Source organism: Bubalus bubalis, chromosome 11 (assembly GCF_019923935.1).
Source record: "Bubalus bubalis isolate 160015118507 breed Murrah chromosome 11, NDDB_SH_1, whole genome shotgun sequence".
NCBI lineage: Eukaryota > Metazoa > Chordata > Mammalia > Artiodactyla > Bovidae > Bubalus > Bubalus bubalis.
The window spans coordinates 91603091-91623830 of record NC_059167.1 but is presented as its reverse complement, the minus strand read 5'-3'; the positions used below and the strand labels follow the sequence as shown (position 1 = coordinate 91623830).

Sequence of the window (20740 nt, the reverse complement as noted above, 5' to 3'; positions counted from 1 at the left end):
GAGGAGCAGCAGACGCTTCCAGCCACTTCCAGCACCAGTTTTCTGGGAGTTGGTCCAAAGAGAGACAGGGGGCCCAGCTCCTCCCTCAGGCTGCTAACAGGCATGTGAATTGGTCGGCCTTCCTGAAGGACGTCTGCCACGTCCAGGGCTTCTGAGCTATGCATTTTATACTTGGTTCTGCTATACTTGCCCTGAAAATATAGATTTGTTCCACCAGGATTAATATGGAAGGAGTTCAGAGCATCTCCCCCCAGAAAGTAGTTTGGCATACTGATCATTCTGAGCTAAGATTCACGAGAAACAGCAGGTGCAAGGAGGGCACTCTGACCTTTGTATTTCTTCCTGAAAGAAGGAGATGTACTTCCTACATGAGAAACACCCTCCCTGCACCAGGAGGAAGACATTCTGATCAAGGACAAGAAGTTGAGATGGAGAGAATTCTCTACAAAGAGACCTTGTTAAAATAATTTTTATCTTCCTTTTACCTCCCCACACAGTTGAGTCATTTTTCCACAACTGCCTCTCCTGGTTCCATCTAATATAAAAGTAGGTCTCACTATTTCTGAGATCTTCATTTCCTTATGAAGGCTCCCAAGTGAAAGTCGCTCAGTCATGGCCCACTCTTTGTGACCCCATGGACTATACAGTCCATGGAATTCTCCAGGCCAGAATACTGGAGTGGGTAGCCTTTCCCTTCTCCAGGGGATCTTCCCAACCCAGGGATCAAACCCAGGTCTCTCACATTGCAGGCTGATTCTTTACCAGCTGAACTGCAAGAGAAGCCCAAGAATACCAGAGTGGGTAGCCTAATCCCTCCTCTATCAGATCTTCCCGACCCAGGAATTGAACGGGGGTTTCCGGCATTGCAGGCAGATTCTTTACCAACTGAGCTGTCAGGGAAGCCCTATGAGGGCTCCTAAGTCACATAAAATTTGTATATAAAATAAATGTGTACGCCTTTCACCTAATAATCTGTCATTGTTAATTTAATTTTCAGATCCAGCCAAGAGACTGGATCTGGGTCAAGGAAAACTTTTTCTTTTTCTTTTCCTGCCATGTTAAGGAACAACGTGAGCATAACAGGATGTGCATTTTGTTGTGAGCAACATACAAAGGCAGAACTCTGTGTCCAGCTGAACTGAGCTGCACAGAAACCATAGCTGCACACTCCTCCGCTCCACGTGTGTGATGAGTCACTCCAGAGCACAGCTGGTGTTACAACTTCCGATCCAACTTCAGATAACCCTCCGTCCACCACTTCACAACAACTCACAAGCTGCGACTTTTCCAACACCTGCTTCCACAAGCAACTTTCAGGTCGTTTCCAAGATCAAGTGCCAAATTTTCATAGTATTTATATATCTCTTAAACAGTTAACATTTGTAAAACTGTAATATCATTTTTACTAGGTTCCTTTAATTCTTAATGTGTCACTGACAAAACATTCGCTGCTGTGCTCCAACCCATCTTCCCCACAAGACCTGTGGTTTTTATTGTTCCGTTTTGCAGAGTGTGATTTTTAGGAATGCATATTCATGTTGTATTATGGAAGGACTATTTCCACGGCTCTAACCTAAAGTAAGAGGTATGGGGCTAAAATGAAAAAGATTTTTTTTTAATATACTAAACATTTACTAAAGGATAATTAGTGAAATAAATGTCAACATGATCAATTAAATGTGATGTAAAATTTTCTATTACCATATGTGGAAATGTCCATAATGTTTGAAAACAGGATATAAAACAGTACACAAAGCATAGTCTAATTTATTTTGTCTATTTTATTTATTTAGTTAGCTTTTAGCCATGCAGCTTGTGGTATCTTTTTAGTTCCCCAACCAGGGGTGGAACCCAGACCCTCAACAGTGAGAGTGCAGAGCCCTAACCACTGGACAGTCAGGGAACTCCCAGTCTCATTTACTTTTTTTTTTTTTAATACTAGAATGAAATAAAACAAAAAACTATCAGGGTTTGTTCTCTGTGGGATTATAAATGATACTCATTTTCTTCTTTGTACTTTTCCGTATTTCCCAAATTTTCTATGATAACTATATATTATTTTTATAAAGCAGAAAATACTGCTAATTCATCATTTGCTAAAAAAAATTGAATTAGTGGCTAGCAAATTGACCCACTCTTATCCTTTAAAATATTACATATTATAATCTTTGCAAAATATTAAGGAAAAGGCAATAAAGGGGTCCAGTGGTTAGGACCCCACACTTTCACCATAGTGGGGCACAGGTTTGATCTCATGGCTAGGGATCTCACATGCCTGTAAGGTACAGCCTAAAAAACTTTAAAAAATAATAAAATAACATAAGGCTATAAAGAAAATAGAATACTGAAAAAAATTTAATGTCCACCCTACCTCCCCCTAAAAAGGTAACGAAGAACAAAGAAGCAGAAATGGAAATGACCACCAATATATAGCCTGAAGTTCAAGCATGAATAATTACATAAATGTAAATGATCTAAACACCCAATTAAAAGGTAGAGATGGTCAGAATGGATCAAAAAACAAGTCCCAACTACATTTATTTATAAGAGACAGATTTTAAAATATAGAACACAAATGAGTTAAAAGGGTAGCTTGGGGCTTCCCTAGAGGCTCAGTGCTAAAGAATCTACCTGCAAGTGCAGGAGACACGGGTTCCATCCCTGGTTTGGGATGATCCCACATGCAGCGGAAGCAACTAAGCCCAGGAGCCACAGCTACTGAGCCTGTGCTCTAGAGCCCAGGAGCTGCAGCTACCGAGGTCCGCGTGCCTAGAGCCCACGCTCCACAATGAGAGAAGCCACTGCAGAGAAAAGCCTGCAACTAGAGAGAAGCCCCTGCTCGGCACAACTACAGAAAAGCCCACGCAGCAGCAAAGATCCAGCACGACCAAAAAAAATTAAAAAAAAAAAACAATGTGATACAAAAAGGGAGCGGGGGTAGTATAGTCAAAGACTTGAAGATAAAGAGCATTACCAGAGATACAAAGAATCATTTTACAAAAGGATCAATTCATTAAGGAGACATATCAATCCCAAATGTGTATATATACCTAAAAGAGTTTCAAAATATATTAAACAAAACCTGATATAACTAATGGGAGAAAGAGACAAAAATACAATCATATTTGAAAAACGTAACATCCTTCTCCCAGTAACTGACAGAATTAGACCCCTCTATCAGTAAGATAAAGATGATGAGCACAACACTAGCAACCAACCTGAACACTATATCCAATAACTGTAGAAAATAAGTTCTTTTCAAAAGCACATAGAACATTCACCAAGATGTATCACACTGTGGGAAATTAAAAAGAAAAATATATCCAGAGTATGTTCACTGATCACAAGAGTAAGAAAGTGAAAGTCGCTCGTGTCCGACTCTTTGCAACCCCATGGACTATACAGTCCATGGAATTCTCCAGGTCAGAATACTGGAGTGGATAGCCTTTCCCTTCTCCAGGGGATCTTCCCAACCCAGGGATCGAACTCAGGTCTCCCGCATTGCAGGTGGATTCTTTACCAACTGAGCTATCAGGGAAGCCCTCTACAGGAGTCAACTAGAAATCAATAGCAAAAATACTTCTGGAAAATTCTCAAATATTTGTAAAATAACAACACACTTCCAAATAACTCACAGATCAAAGTAGAAATCACAGGGGAAATTAGAAAATATTTTGAATTGAATGATATCAAAATGTGTGGGACATAAAATGACTTTAAATACTCATTTTAGAGGGAAAAAAGACTTAAAATAAGGATCTAAGTATCTTAAAACAGTCAATAAAATAACCTAAAATAAATAATAAAGGATTAAGCTCAAAGTAAGTAGAAAGAGGGAAATAAAGAGCAGAAATCAACGAAACAGAAAACAAACAACAATTTTAAAAGTTTCTTTTACAACATTGATCAAATTGATAAACTCTTGGAGTCATTAAAAAGAAAAAAGAACACAAATCACTAATATCAGGAATGTTATTTGGAATATGTTACCTTGATACAAACCACTAACAGAGTCCTACCAAAGACTTGCATTTAGAAAATCCATTACATTAACCTCAATGGGGTTGAAAAATCAGCAAGGGATGGCAGGATTGGGACTACACTTTGGTAGGAAGATTAACAAGCTGACTATATGGGAAAATTAGCAGGCAACAGACTAGGGGAGGAAAACCAGTTTACATGACACACGTTTCATCTTCCTGCCTCTAAATGAACCCCCTTAACACTCTAGCGGCTGTCATTTGGTCAAGCCATGAGGCAATTAGTGCAGTGCACACGAGGATAGAGTTATTACACCAGCTCTTCCTAGCTTACGCTCCACGTGGTTAGTGATCTCCTTCAGTCTCCATTCCCTCCTTCTCCTATGGGTCTTCCAGTATTGAAGAATCTGGAATATGAAACATTTCTCAGACTCCTTTGTTGCTTGGGACCTGACAATTGGCAACACTCACAATATTTGGAAGATGAAAACATGGCAGGGGCCACCCCCTGCTGCAAGGCCTGCCGCCAGGCAAGATTCAGGACACACACATGTGTCCTGCAATGGACAGACACGGGACTCTGCCGTGAAGCCACCATCTGTGTGGGTGTCGAGAGGCAGTCGTGGTGATGGCAGCAGCCTGGGCTTCCAGGCTTCTGGATTACTGCTGCAGCTGTGTGCTCTTAAAGCCCAGAGTTCAAAGGGTGGCCCCCTGACTCTTGTTCCTCTAGTTCTTTTATTTCTTAAGCGGCTAATTACCTACATTAAATCCTCTTCTGCTTAAATTACTCAGAGGGGTCTCAGTTTTCGGCACTGAACCCTGCCACACCTGCATCCCCAGTTTACACATGACAGAGTTTAACACTGACTTGTTTTCATCCCTTTCTACACTCATAGAAGGGATGCAAAACACACAAATCTCCCCCATTTGATGAACAAAGAAACCAAGGCTCAAAAAACTTAAAAACTGGCAACAGTAGTGAGCCCCCAACACTGGAGAGGTTCAAACACACCAGATATAACTTGGCAGAGGCATTTTTAAAAGATCTCTAAGCTTCAGATCGGGAATTAAAAGGGATGCCTTTCAAAGTCTCCTAAAAATTTCCAATTTCTCAGTCTACCCCATCAATCGCCATACAAACAGCCTAACCTGGATCTCTCCAGAACTAGACATGCCTCCCTAGAATTTTCCAAAGAAGAATAAAATCCCTGTAGATTAGATTCAACACACAAACAAGAAAAAAAAAAAAAAAAGAAGGGCAAGGGAAAAAGAGTAGAGGGAGAAGGAATAAGAGAAAAATCAAAGGGATGGGAGTCCCCTCTACATTAAATTTTGGAAGGTTACTGGAAAACTTACAGTAAATAAGCTTCAGCATCCTGCAATTTGGAAAGAGGAAGTACCCAAGCCTCTTCAGGGCTGGTCTTTCCAATCTCAGGCTATACTGGGGTTTTCCCAGGTCAGAAGATGATTTTGAGAAGCTGAGAAATGCTAATGATCCTCTTCTAGGAAAAGTCTTTAGAATACACACAGACATATGTGTGTGACCATAGGGCTATATGGAACCCCCAGAGCCCATTCTCAGGGGCCCAGCTCTCCACATGCTCCCCTGGGTAGGTTCATCTCCCTCAACGGACCCCCTGCTTGCTGCCTTTCCTTTCCCAAGCATAAAAGAAAAAAGGTGAGGTATGCAAACCTCTATCAGGTATGCAGAAGGAATCTTATACTCAAGTTCATCCAGCATCAATACACCAGTTGCTCCTAAGCATGAATGGCAGTCTGCTGATTTACATTATGCTAGGTACACAATGAACATTTATCAATTGACATAGAGCTTTAGGGGTATGCGGTCGCACAGAGTCAGACACAACTGGCGCGACTTAGCAGCAGCAGCAGCAGCCTTTATTTAACTTATATGCAGAGAACATCATGAGAAACGCTGGGCTGGAAGAAGCACAAGCTGGAATCAAGATTGCCAGGAGAAATATCAATAACCTCAGATATGCAGATGACACCACCCTTATGGCAGCAAGTGAAGAGGAACTAAAAAGCCTCTTGATGAGAGTGAAAGAGGAGAGTGAAAAAGTTGGCTTAAAGCTCAACATTCAGAAAACTAAGATCAAGGCATCTGGTCCCATCACTTCATGGGAAATAGATGGGGAAACAGTGGAAATAGTGTCAGACTTTATTTTTGGGGGCTCCAAAATCACTGCAGATGGTGACTGCAGCCATGACATTAAAAGATGCTTACTCCTTGGAAGAAAGATTACCAACATAGATAGCATATTGAAAAGCAGAGACATTACTTTGCCAACAAAGGTCCGTCTAGTCAAGGCTATGGTTTTTCCAGTGGTCATGTATGGATGTGAGAGTTGGACTGTGAAGAAAGCTGAGCACCGAAGAATTGATGCTTTTGAACTGTGGTGTTGGAAAAGACTCTTGAGAGTCCCTTGGACTGCAAGGAGATCCAACCAGTCCATTCTGAAGGAGATCAGCCCTGGGTGTTCTTTGGAGGGAATGATGCTAAAGCTGAAACTCCAGTCCTTTGGCCACCTCATGCAAAGAGTTGACTTATTGGAAAAGACTCTGATGCTGGGAGGGATTAGGGGCAGGAGGAGAAGGGGACGACAGAGGATGAGATGGCTGGATGGCATCACTGACTCGATGGATGTGAGTCTGGGTGAATTCCGGGAGTTGGTGATGGACAGGGAGGCCTGGCGTGCTGCGATTCATGGGGTCGCAAACAGTCGGACACGACTGAGCGACTGAACTGAACTGAACTGACTGAACCTTTATTTAAAAGAAAAAACAGCAAACGAAATAAGTCAACAATGTCCTAGGATTCTGAGGAATAATGCTATGAAAGCTGAAGAAAATTCATAACAACAGAGTATCTTATTATAGAGAACAGTTTCATTACTATGGTTACAAAATACTGCCATTATTTCTGAGAATGCCACTGGAGGAGTTCAATGAGAAGGGAGACAGGAACAAAAGAATGAACTCTTCCCCAGTTTTGGTAAGCCACACACACTAAGGATCAGAACATTAGGCGACTCAGCCCTCGGTTAAATTACTGAGATACAAAGCACTGGAAAATAAATCTCATAAAGACCTCATGGGCTTTGTTTCAAAGAGCAGTTGGCCAGTTTATAAAAAATGATACTTCAACAAACATTAGCCTGATTTTCCATCTTTCCTAGTTATCTTTGCATAACTAAGATTTAAGGGGTTGTGTATATGCATTTTTTCTACTTTTGTTTTGACTAGACAGTTTTCACGAGGGGGAAAATGCTGTCTAATCACTATACACTGTAACCTTACTTCAAACCCACAAATTGTTTCAAAGTTTATTCTGTGATAAAAACCTACCCTAAGTTTTTCCATAACAGCTGCTTTCCTTAAACATCAGCTCAACTTTAATTTCACAAGGCAAACTACACAAGAAAAGCCAAAAGTAAAGTCTTGTTTCCTTCAAAATTCAAACAGATGTTTTGTGTAATCAAAACAATCCACTATTTGAAACTCCTGAACACACACTGTACTGACTTCCAGGTTCTGTGCTAAAATCTTTAAAACACTAACTAGAAAATAAGAGGATGTCCCCACTGGAAATGTTTTAACATTCATTTTAATGAGGGTTGCAAAGGTTCACTTTGGACTACCTGAAAAACCTGATCATTAAGGACAATCAAGGTGTTTTAGATGAGTACTTGATTCACATTGCTCTCAGCGCCCAATCTCAGCCATAAATCCAACTAACAGCAGCAATATGCAATGAAAATTCACTTACAATGCTGCTTGACTTAGGACAAGGAAAGAACACAAGATCTTTATCTATAATTACCATTATAATTAAAGACACAGAAAGCAGCTTAGTCAAAGGATAAAATGAAATTGTGTCCAATGGCTAGCTCTGCTGACGTACCACATTGTACAAGGACTTCTTTTTTAATGTCAAATTATCATAGATGAACAGGCCACATATCACTTGTCCTGCTCTCAAATACAAGTAGACGATACCTTCCTTATTGCTCTGTCCTTTCTAAGGTTTCTATGTTGATTTACATGAAAACACCTGGGAAACTGAAACGCTTCTGAGTCTCACATTTAACACACTTGCAGATACTAAATATCTTTGGGAAATCTACAGGTGATATCGACAGAGAAAACAGAGGTGGGAAGCAAGCACTGGGCAAGATGTTTTTCCCGTTTACCTCATTACCAGAGAGATGATTTGGAGGTTGCCTTCTACTCCCAACAGATTGGCCCAATCCCAGCAAAGTAAGCCCACTCAGACTTGCCTCAGCCCTAAGCCATTTGTCAGCTCGCCAGGTCAGCTCTAAAGCTGCCCAAGAAAACAAATCTGAATGAGCAACTTTCATGTTGACTTTCCACCTACAACGGTGATCTTCACTCTCTTTACTGTTTAAGGTCAGTGACAGACTTCTTTCCAACAACCTGAACTTGGCCAACTACACAGAGACATCTCCAAACCACTCTTTCTGTATTAGTAACAGTTTCAGTTCAGTTCAGTTGCTCAGTCGTGTCCAACTCTTTGCGACCCCATGAATCGCAGCATGCCAGAACTCCCTGTCCATCACCAACTCCCGGAGTTCACTCAAACTCACGTCCATCGAATCGGTGATGCCATCCAGCCATCTCACCCTCTGTTGTCCCCTTCTCCTCCTGCCCCCAATCCCTCCCAGCATCAGAGTCTTTTCCAATGAGTCAACTCTTCGCATGAGGTGGCCAAAGGACTGGAGCTTCAGCTTTAGCATCATTCCCTCCAAAGAACAACCAGGACTGATCTCCTTCCAGTCCAAGGGACTCTCAAGAGTCTTCTCCAACACCACAGTTCAAGAGCATCAATTCTTCAGTGCTCAGCTTTCTTTACAGTCCATCTCTCACATCCATACATGACCACTGGAAAAACCATAGCCTTGACTAGACAGACCTTTGTTGGCAAAGTAATGTCTCTGCTTTTCAATATGCTATCTAGGTTGGTCATAACCTTTCTTCCAAGGAGTAAGCATCTTTTAATTTCATGGCTGCAGTCACCATCTGCAGTGATTTTGGAGCCCCCAAAATAAAGTCTGACACTATTTCCACTGTTTCCCCATCTATTTGCCATGAAGTGATGGGACCAGATGCCATGATCTTAGTTTTCTGAATGTTGAGCGTTAAGCCAACTTTTTCTCTCTCCACTTTCACTTTCATCAAGAGGCTTTTTAGTTCCTCTTCTAACTTCAGTCAACTCACCACCTTTGTCAGTAAGGCAGAGCAACAATATAGCCATTTTACTGCATCTGGACTGCATTTTATAAAATGAATAGAAAAAACTGCCAACACTAGTGATAAGCACAGGATTCAAACTTAATGCAGCTAAAACAGAGTCCTTCAAGCAGCAAGAAAACGGATCCAAACACCATCTAGACAGATGGTATCTGCATAAGTAGCTGTAAAGAAAAAGACCAAAGTTAAAGATGATATTAAAAATGGCTGAACCAGGGGGCTATCCTGGCGGTCCCGTGGTTAAGACTTCACCTTCCAATGCAGGAAGGTGCAACAGACGGTTCGAAGGGTGCAGGTTTGATCACTAATCAGGGAGCTAACATCCCACATGCCTTGCTGTGGCCAAAAAAACCAAAACATACACAACAGAAGCAATATGACAACAAATTCAACGAAGACTATTTAAAAAAAAAGAGGAAGAAAATAGTTGCACCATGTTGTCAATGGTATCTAAAAAGGGTGAAATTGGGATTTTCTTCATTATTTTTAGTCCTTTGGGAATTGAAACAGCCATCCATGCACACTCCTATTAAGCCTATTAGCTGACTTTCACACATTTACATTTACTTAATACCTCTGGAAAAATTCCCATAGTTGAAGGGAGAGGACTACTACACTATTTCCTGGGTATAAGCATAAAAAGCGTGGCTGCAAATGAGTGGCTGGTGCGTTTAAAAAACTGCCTTGGTCACCCTGTAATTCAGCAAAGAGTTGAATCAAACATAGTACCTACAACATAATCCCAACTCTACAAAGTAAAATTATATGTTAAATCTGAGTCAAAATATCAAATACAGTTCTCTCTGGGTGAGGATATGTATTTCATAAATACCCCCTCACTGTTCAAAAGAGTATCAGTCGTGAAAAGCATGAACTTTTGCACTTGGATCCCTTCCAAGTGTGGAAGCAACACGTGATATAATGTGGACCTAACATTTCCAATCACTATAAACAAAGAGCTGTAGAGAAAAAGAGTTGTGTAACCAAAAACACACAACAGGGGGTTCAGCTGGTCTACAGTACGTGCTCTGTCTAGGAGGAAAGAGGAAATGTACCCACAGTAACCAGGGAACAACTCCAGTGTGTCAGACGACCATGTTCTAGGTGGTATAGACAGGTTTTGGGTGCAAGTTCTGAGGGAACTCGAAAAGTAAGGGAAAGGTCGTTTCAGAGGAAAAGGCTTCTTGAGCTTGGCCTTCAATGCAGAGATTTGGGTTTTACAGAGAAAAAGGAGAGACACCTCAGGGAAATCAGTACCTTTATCTGGTACCTAATTTACTCTTCAAAGAAGTCTTCATGGATTGATTGTGTGTGTGTGTGCTTATCTGTTTTAAGCTACAATCTAGAAGTGAAAAGATGCCCTGATAAGGAGGATCGACCAGTTCCAGTTAACACTTAACAGAGGCCATCCTCTAAGAACCTCCTGTGGGGACTTCAGTTATCTCTAACTCCCATGACCCCAGGTTTTGTTAACCAGTGGAATGATGAGAATTGGTGAAAACTGCAAGAACTCTCGATACACAGCTGCTACTGCTGCTAAGTCACTTCAGTCGTGTCCGACTCTGTGTGACCCCATAGATGGTAGCCCACCAGGCTCCCCTGTCCCTGGGATTCTCCAGGCAAGAAAACTGGAGTGGATTACCATTTCCTTCTCCAATGCCTGAAAGTGAAAAGTGAAAGTGAAGTCACTCAGTCATGTCTGACTCTTCGTGACCCCATGGACTGCAGCCTACCAGGCTCCTCCATCCATGGGATTTTGCAGGCAAGAGTACTGGAGTGGGGTGCACAGCAACTCTGCCCAAATTCCTGCATGAAGAACTTGAGCAAACTTTAACAGGGCTTCTAGCAGCCCAAGGCTGCATTGCCTGGGATGACCCAGCTGCCTTCTGAGTCCTTGTGCAGAAAGGTTCAGGGCTGGGAAAAGATATTCATACAGTTAAGATAAGCCCTGACCTCCTTTTCTTAAGAGCATTATACAATCAAGAGTCCTTCCTCTGCTCCTGTGGACAGCAATGGGCAGACACATCTCCTAACAAGTGTGGAATGTCTTTCTCAAGGACTTAAACGCCTTTCCTTTAAAATGAAGTCCTCTGGAAAGATAGGGTCTATCTCCCAGTCTCGGTGGAAGAACAGAATCTAACTTGCTAGCTAGGAGACCCTGCTGGCCTCATCCCCCAACCCATACGAACAAACACGTCTCACTTCCCTAACTCTGCTTGGGCCCCCACTCGCTCCTCCCTTTAAAACTCCCAGGCACCTGTAAATCAGAACGCAGCTCAGCTCTTTCCGTCAATGAGTGATTACCGAATAAAATCTGTTTTCATTGCTTTAACTAACGTCCAGCTTTATTTATCTTTGACAACGGGGAGTCTCTGGGTGACTTTTGACAATTAACATAACAGACATTAGAAATAGACTTTTGTTGGGGAAAATCTCAGGAATCAAGTAATATGATCTGGTTGGAAATACCTTGGCATTCCTGCCCTTATATGAAGTGGTTATAAGGACAAAGTGAGTCTTCTGCCTGAGAAGGGCACTGTGGGTTTGATCTGTCCAAGAGGTCCCATGCTTCTGCAGTCCTGGGCCAAAAGGTTATCTGCCCCAGGTGAACATGCAAGCTGCATGTTGGTTCACCAAAAAGGATGAAGAGCTGCAACTTCGAGAAGCCACAGGTCAGGCTGTGTACCTGTTCTGTGCCTGCCTGCGGATAACTATCTGCACCAGTGGCAGAATGTGGTCTGAGACTCACTGTCTATAACCTGAACGGCTGTGAGGAAGAAGCTGAACCTCGCCAGACTCCTGACAACTGCCAATAACTACCAAGACGGCCGCATAACGATGTATTTAACAAGGCCTTAGGGTCACTATGAAAGTGAAAGTCACTCAGTCGTGTCCGACTCTTTGAGACCCCATGGACTCTTTGAGTCCATGGAATCCTCCAGGCCAGAATGCTGGAATGGGTAGCCTTTCCCTTCTCCAAGGGATCTTCCCAACCCAGGGATTGAACCCAGGTGTCCCACACTGCAGACAGATTAAAGAAACCAGCTGAACCACACGGAAGCCTAAGAATACTGGAGCGGGTAGCCTATCCTTTCTGCAGCAGATCTTCCCAACCCAGGAATTGAACTGGGGTCTCCCACATTGCAAGTGGATTCTTTATCAACTGAGCTATCAGGGAAGCATTATAGCTCTTTACCAATTGAGCTATTAGGGCCATTATGAGCAACAACAATCAGCAGCAGTTCCTGATTTATTCATATTGTATTTAGAATAATAAGGAATAGCAGTCTCCCAGTTAAAAGATCCGACTCAAGTCAGGTGGAGCAGTGTTGAAGGCCTGGCTCCACCACCATGTAAACATCAGTCAAGCTAATTTATCTCTTGCACTTCAGTGGCCTCACCTGCAAAAGGAAGCCAAAATGAACGTTCCTCGACTGCAGAGAGTTCCTGTGAAGTGTGAGTGATACAATGTAGGTAAAAACAGCACACTTGTGGACATGAAATAAGCTTCAGCTATTGTTAGTATTATCATTAATGCTTATACCTGCCTGGATCCAGTAAAACCTGCCCAGCCTTACTCTCAAATTGCCTTAATAGCGATAGATTTTCCAATTACATATTTCACCTCTGAAAGGGCGTCCTGTCATTTTTCAGTAGTGAGCCCACCTCACACTTCCAGCCCCAACTAGCCCTTAAGTTCCAGGAGAGCAAGGATGCACTTTGTTCACTGCCCAGAGGCCTTAGCACAGTGCTGGGTACCCAGAGGCCTTAGCATAGTGCTGGGTACCCAGAAGGTATAGAGTGACCATCCTCCTGTGATTTCTGCTTCCATTAGCATCCACCAGGGTTTCCCTGGTGGCTCAGATGGTAAAGAATCTGCCTACAATGCAGGAGACATGGGTTTGATCCCTGGGTCAAGAAAGTCCCCTGGAAAAGAGAATGGCTACCCACTCCAGTATTCTTGCCTAGAGAATTCCATGGAAGAGGAGCCTGGCAGGCTACCGTCCATGGAGTCACAGAGTCAGACACGACTGAGCAACTAACACACTAGAAGCCAATAGCCCAAGCAAAATCTAAGTGTATCAGAGTCAAAGCAAAAATAAAATGACCTGGAGACTGTCCAGGTACAACTGGGTAACGGCCACCAAGATGTGGGAGGTCCCTTACTCTGTACCAAATCCTGTACTAGAGACATTATTGCATGTAATCCTCCCAATAACCCTGGGAGATATTATCATATCCATTCAACAGCTGAGGAAAACTGAGGGTAAATAATATGCACAGTCACACCAGCCCTCAGTGTCCAAATTTCCCAATTCAAACCCAGACCTGAGTCCAAAGCCCAGCCTATTTTCTGGGTTACACATTGTTTCAGTTAAGGTCCCCTGAATTTCTATCTCCAACCTTAAACTTCTCCCAACTTAAAAATCTAACTGATAACTGGCCATCTCTATTTAACTTCTAATAGGCATTTCAAATGTAGCAAAGCCAGAAGAAAACAATGAGTTTTTCTTGCCAAAGATCCTTCTTCCTCACCTCAGCGAGGCACTATCATCTATTCAGTTGCCCGGGTCACAAACAGAATCTCTTATTTCCACATTCCACTTCTAACCCATGCAAAAGTCCAGCTCTACCTCTAAAATATGTCCAGAAGCCAACACCATCCCACCGTCAGCACTGCTACGCCCTAAATTAAGGTAGTACACTCTCTTCTTGGCCTACAGCAACAGCAGATTGCCAGGATTCAAGCTCTACCAGGAAGGATTCTGGTTCACTGCTGAAGCCTAGAACACTGCTCACACCCAGGAGGAGGCGGTTTAAAAGCATTCACTGGATGAACGGTTTTGACTGCTCTCACCTCCACACTAGTCCCTGACACACTCAGATCTTCATGGCGCCCAAAATTATCTGCTAAGTGTAAATCAAGTCACAGTTCTCACCTGCTCAAAATCCCCGAACAACGTTTCCCTGTAAGAGAAATAAAACCCAAATCCATCGGTGACTGACCCCACCTGGCCCTACCTGCCTCTTTACCTCATCTATGACACTCCAGCCTCCTGGACTCTTCCAACACCTCACTGTTCCTCAAACACCCTGGAAGGCTCACTACCCAGACCCTCACATGGGTGCCTCTCCATCAGTCTCAATTCCAAGGGCATCTTCTCACAGACTTCCCCAACAACCCTACAGAGGCTGCTTTGCCCACCAGGACCTGTTACAGTATCAGTATTGTTTACTGATTACAGTATATTATTGTTTCATTGCTCCAACGTTTATATAACGCCACCCCATCCCTGCCCCAGCGGGACCAACCACTGAGGGCAGAGATGATGTCTGTCTGGCTCACTGCCCTATCTCACAGCTCAGCACGTGGTAGGTGCTGTGATATTGTGATATAATCAGGAATATTTGTTTGGTCTTCTACTTGGGTATGGGAGGCCCAGAAGACTTAATGCTGACAGCTGAAATGTGTGGGATGCCAGACAGGGAGGAGTGTGGTGTTGTGGGATTAGGCCCCTAGCCTGGGGGATATCTGACATCCAGGTAATGTCAGAATTAAACTGTATTGTTGAACATCCAGTTAATATCCGGGGAGTTGGGGAACTGATTGGTGTGGAGTGGGGGGTGTGGGGTCCATAAACTGATGTCAGAAGTGATGTAAGTAAAAACAATGCACATGTGCTCAAAAAAGTTTTAAGGATTTCTAGACTTAGATACTTTCTGACGATGCTGTGTGTGTGTTTTTTTAATGTAAACTTAACAGTTTCATTCATATGAAATCATAGCGTCATCACCCACCTCCCAGCGTTGAGACCCACCACAGTGAAGCCTCAAGCAGTCCCAAGAAAGCAGAAGTTAACTTCCCTGTGATGAACAGCCAGTATTTGGTTCTTTCCAAAGTCCTGAGAGGGGGATTTTAGAAACAAGTCATAAAACCCTGCCAAAATATCGACCATACCAATAATTCTTTTACAAGACCCACTTGAGTACTGGCAATAATTTTCTGAGCTCTAAATTACCCACTGGGAGCCACAGAAAGCCTCAAGGGGCTTTCAAGTGACTGGGAACGGGTGCCTCGAAATATTGTAACCTAATTACTATATAATGAGGGGTCACCTCAAAATGGAACTCCCTCAAAATAACCACAATGAACGATTTGCAAAGCCTTCTTGAGATCTGGAATATCTGAAAGCCGCCTTCTGAGGTCCACTTTGGTCTCCAGTGCCCTCTCTTGTCACTTTGCCTGACTGAGGGCAAGTCATTCCACCTCAAGTTAAAAACCTCAATTTCCTCATCTCTGAAAAGACCAGCTTGAATGCATGCCAAGGACAGTATTAGACCTCAAAAACCCAAGCGATAACTTCACAGGGCCACTGGAAAGAGGTCGGATTATCTACCAGTCTAATCGGTGGCTATACAGAAACCCACAGCTTAACCCCTGCATCCCTTACGGGCTGGCCTGATTATCGCAAGGCTGAATGTACCAGCAAGCAGCGACAGCCGGGCTAGACTCACTGGGAAAAACGAACCATTAAAACTCTGTAAAGAAATGCTGATAATCAACATGTCTGAGAAGGTGGGAGCGCAAGGTCTGGCAGACTTTACCTACTTCTTCCTTTCTAACTCTGCAAGAAGGAATGAAAGCAGCGTTAAAGGTTAACACCTACTACCAACTCTGCCCTGACGCACTGCCAACCGGTAGAAGACGCCGATCCCAAGTGGGTACAGGCGTTTTAAGATCTCGGGAGTTTAATAGGCGAGAGTTACAAACAGGCTCGGTCAAGTTCACAGCTGAAAGGGGAATGAGAAGGCTCGAGGTTCCTAGCCAGGCGGCGCGTTCGTGTCCAGCCAGGGTTGGGTCGGGAAATTCAACAAGCAGGACTGACTCTTCCCTGCGCCCAGACCTGAGCCCTGCGGTGTGGAAAGCAGGCTTCTCTGTTCTCAAATGAACAGAGCCAGAGCTCTGGAGTCCTGGGAGATTGTCAAGCGCAATCCGCCTGAGCCAAACGAGCCGAGTTTCGTTCAGGGCATGGTAGAGGAGTGGTTGCCCAAACCCATGTCTTCTCCTGGATTCACGGAGCTGGCAGAGCCCGGTGGCCTACGGAGCTCGGCTCCACACACTCGTGCCCTGGAGAGTAGGCGACACGCTCCAGAAACAGTCGGCACCTTCCGTCCGAACCCTGCCTGCCCCGCCCTAAGCCAAGTTCCTACCTAACGCCCAACGAGAAGACCTCGGGGTCACCTCTCGGGCTGTCCCCCGTGTGCCTCTGGTCCGCCCGCCGAAGCAAAGGGTTTCCCCGACGGCTGAACGCCGCGCTCCGGCCCGGGGCACTCACCCAGGCGGCGCGGGGTCACCCGCCCCACTTTCGGCAGCGGAAGCGGGGCGCACACCCAGGGAAGCCCGCGGTGCCTCGGGCTCCTGGCCAGGTCTCCACCGATCCGTCTCCCTCTTCTCACCTGGCCCGCACAGCACCGCGCTGACATAGCGGCGGCCGACCACCACCACCCGCGCGCTCGCCCGCTTGCAGCTTCGCTCCGGCGCTCCTGGCTAGCTCCGGCCTCAAGCGTCCGTCTGCAGACCGCTCACACCTCCAAGCCGCGCAGCCCCAGCTGAGCTTGGGGGACCTAGGCCCGGGTGAAAACAACCTCCGCCAAACTCCGCCCCTCCGCCGCAGGCCCCGCCCCGCAGCCCCAGGCCCCGCCCCGTCAGGCCGCCACCGCCCTCAGTCCCTCCCTGTTCCCGCCCCTTCCCAGGGCACCGCCTCCGAAGCCAGGCTTCCCCGCTCGCACTTCCGCTGGCGTCAAGCAGCAGGCAGTGGTCATCACTTCCCGGTGCTGCGTCGGACTGCGAAGTCCGACCGCCGACAGGCTGGCCTGGCACTCTCGGTCCCCGGCCCTGAAGGGAGCAGCGCCCCCAATCCGCGGCTCCGGTGGAAGAGCTGGTTGCTGACCCCAATAAAGCTAGGAGCCTTTTGTGAGCGATTCCGAGTGCCCTGCACTGAACCGGCGCGATAGGGATGGCCGGGTGCTCGTCTGTGCTCGGCCTCGCGCGGAACTGGTGTATACAGGGGATCCCTGTTTCAGAAGTCCCTTTATCTTCTTCATCTGCCAATAAAATTTCTCAAACTTTGGTAAGATCCCCTCTGCCCAAGCTACGAATCCCTGGTAACTTAGCTGTCTTGGCACGTTACCATGGCACCTTAAGGGATCCAGGGAGAACCCTTTCTGTGCTTCCCTGTTTTCCAGTCTCTCCTCCACCACCCATAGGAGAGCGCATCCTCGCCCAGGGACTTAGTTTGCATCCCTCCTTCCTCTCTGGCTTCCCAGGTGGTTCAGAGGTAATGATTCACCTGCCAATGTAGGAGACACAGGGGGCGCCAGTTCAGTTCCTGGGTGGAGGAAGACCCCCTGGAGGAGGAAATGGCAACCTATTCCAATATTCTTGCCTGGAAAAATCCCTTGAATAAAGGAGCCTGACGGGCTACGTCCATGGGGTCACAAAGAGCACGGATATTTGTTACATGCAGAAAGAGTTCTCCCTACCTAAATCTCCTCATGGCCACTTCCCCAAGAAGAGGAATTTCTGTTAGTGCAAACTTTGCACCAAATTCCTTTCATTCCTTAAAAGAAGGATTATTCTCTGTATTTTAGAAATGGGGCGACTGAAGCTCAGGCAATTTAAATAACTTGTCCAAAGTTTATCAGTAAAGCTGAAAAAGCAATACAGGGACTGGAAGGCACGTGTCTGATCCCCTGGGGCATGACGCAAATTTGACCTTCGCCTTTGGCAAAGTAGGGTCTGTCGGCAGTTGAGGAGATGGAAACTAAGAGAAAAGTCAATGGGAACCAATGCTTGGATCATGAGCAGCACAGACTCTTCTAGAATTGAGACAGGCTTCCAGAGTGCTTGCACCTGGACAACCTTCTTGAGCAGTAGGATACAGGGAAATTATAAGTGACTAGAAATAACTGCACACATGCACAGTTGAGACAACCTTGAGCAAGAGGATACAAAAAAAGCCACAGGCTACAAGTTTTTGAGGTGCCAGGAGCTAAAGCAGGGTACTATGCATGATCCCTGTACACTGCACCACCAAAGGGGTAGACAGACATAGTAAGGTACCTGTGTGCGTGCTCAGTCACTTCAGCCCTGTCTAACTCGGTGCACCCCTATGGACTGTAGCCCACCAAACTCCTCTGCCCATGGGATTCTCCAGGTGAGAACACTGGAGTGGGTCACCATGCCTTTTGCCAGAGGATCTTCCTGACCCAGGAAATGAACCCACATCTCTTACATCCCCTGCATTGTCAGGTGGGTTCTTTATCACTAGTGCCACCTGGGAAGCCCATAATAAGGTACACCTTTTGCCAAACCCACTCATCCATCCCTATGGTTACACCAGTCAAGGACCCACGCAGCTTCCTTCCAAGAGCTCGCAAGGGTACCCGTTTCTTGCTTCTATTCCCTGGTGATGAAACTTGTTGTTCAGTAGCCCAGTCTTGTTTGATTCTTTGTGACCCCATGGACTGCTGCACGCCAGGATCCCTGTTCCTCACCATCTCCCAAAGTTTGCCCAAGTTCATGTCCATTGGATTGGTGATGCCATCCAGCCATCTCATCCTCTGACGCCCTTTTCTCCTTCTACCCTTAAACTTTCCCAGCACTGGGGACTTTTCCAATGAGTCAGCTGTTCGCATCAGATGACCAAAATACTGGAGCTTCAGCTTCAGTATCAGTCCTTTTAACGAGTATTCAGGGTTGATTTCCCATAAGATTGACTGGTTTGATATCCAAGGGACTTTCAGGAGTCTTCTCCAGCACCACAGTTCAAAGGCATCAGTTCTTTGGTGCTCTGCCTTCTCTATGGTCCAGCTCTCCTAACCGTTCATGGCCACTGGGAAGACCATAGCCTTAACTATATGGACCTTGGTGGACTGAGTAATGTCTCTGCTTTTCAACACAATGTCTAGATTTGTCATAGCTTTCCTTCTAAGAAGCAAACATCTTCTGAGTTTATGGCTGCAGTCACCATCCACAGTGATCTTAGAGCCCAAGAAGAGGAAATATGTCACTACTTCCACCTTTTCCCCCTCTATTTGCCATGAAGTAATGGAGCCAGATGCCATAAACTTAGTGTTTTTTTGTTTTTTTGTTTTTTTTTTAATATTTAGTCTTAAGCCAGCTCTTTCACTCTTCTCCTTCACCCTCATCAAGAGGCTCTTTAGTTCTTCTTTGCTTTCTGCCATTAGAGTGGTATCATCTGCATATCTGAGGTTGTGATGTTTCTCAACCTTTATTGGGGCTAGAGTTTCTTGCCTGAAATTCTCCTCTGGCCCCTTATCAATTTCTATCGATTAAAAGGGTCCAAGAGTGGTGGTCAGTAACAGAATCTCCTTGAATCTCAGGTGCCAGCATTTAGAGGAAGAGAAATAATGGAGCAGGCCCTACTCAGAGCCGTGGAAAGTAATGAGAAATGGCTCCAACTAAAATTTTTAAAATAATAATTTAAAACAACAACAACAACAAAACCAGCCTAAACAGTATCAGACTGGTGCAGCCACCTGCTTGGTGGCTGTCTATGACTCATCAGAAGCCAAGGATCTCACTGAGACTGTCTAGTCAGGTTCATTGTTGTTTGGGATGGTCATTCTGGCTCCACTTCTCACCCTGGGAGACTACTTGGGTGCCAGGAGTTTCTTTTCCCCTGGGAAGAGTCAGGCAGCTTCTAGGGAGGGGAAGGTGTGAAATCTACTTCAGTTTGAGCCTGCTGGGGCTATGAAGTCTCCTCACCTTTTAGGGAAATTGGAGCATGCCACTGGGTTACAGGCAGAGCTGGTAGTAGGATCCAGGCCTCTTGAATCCTGAGCTTTTTTTTTTCAAATCTATGTCAAATGTGAAAGGATTCTATGATGATATTAACACCAGCTGGCAAAGAGACAACGCAACTTAATGACCAGAGAATTTGTAGACTGTGCCCAAGGTATCCGAAAAACATACTGGAAGCCTGAGCTTCTAAAGCTATAAAGTTTTAAATTTTAGAATCAACCAAGAACTGGCTGGATGACCTCTGAGCCTCAGTTTTATCATCTGCAAAATGGGGACTAACCATACATTAAATTAAATTGATAAAGAATCCACCTGCCAATGCAGGAGATGTAAGAGATGAGGGTTCAGTCCTTGGGTGGGGAAGATCCCCTGGAGTAGGAAATGGCAATCACCTCCAGTACTCTTCGTTGGGAAATCCCATAAACAGAGGAGCCTGGCCAGCTACAGTCCATGGGGTCGCAGAGTCCGACATGACTGGTATTAATAAAAACCAGTTTAAAAATGTTAAATAATCTACGCAGGCTGATTCTTCCTCTCTTCTGGAAGATCTCAAAGGAATATGGCCACTGTCAACTGAAAGAAAAATACACAATGTAAAGTGAGTTCAGTTGTATTCAGGGATCTTACTGTGAATCATAGC

The 20740-nt window shown here is 44.9% G+C and overlaps 1 protein-coding gene across 5 annotated transcripts in view; it reads right to left on the bottom strand.

Annotated features, from left to right (window-relative positions):
- Nucleotides 1-16937, bottom strand: part of SERINC5 (serine incorporator 5) — a 119158-nt gene extending 102221 nt beyond the window's left edge. The window contains exon 1 of one of the 5 annotated variants that reach the window (XM_044925441.2): nucleotides 16731-16937. In XM_044925441.2, coding sequence (XP_044781376.1) covers nucleotides 16731-16757 — 27 coding nt within the window. In that variant the 5' untranslated portion in view covers nucleotides 16758-16937. Of the gene's footprint in view, nucleotides 1-16609 lie in introns of all 5 variants that reach the window. The other 4 variants (XM_044925439.2, XM_044925440.2, XM_006053984.4 and 1 more) reach the window with 4 other exon arrangements.
- Nucleotides 16938-20740: the final 3803 nt, after the last annotated feature.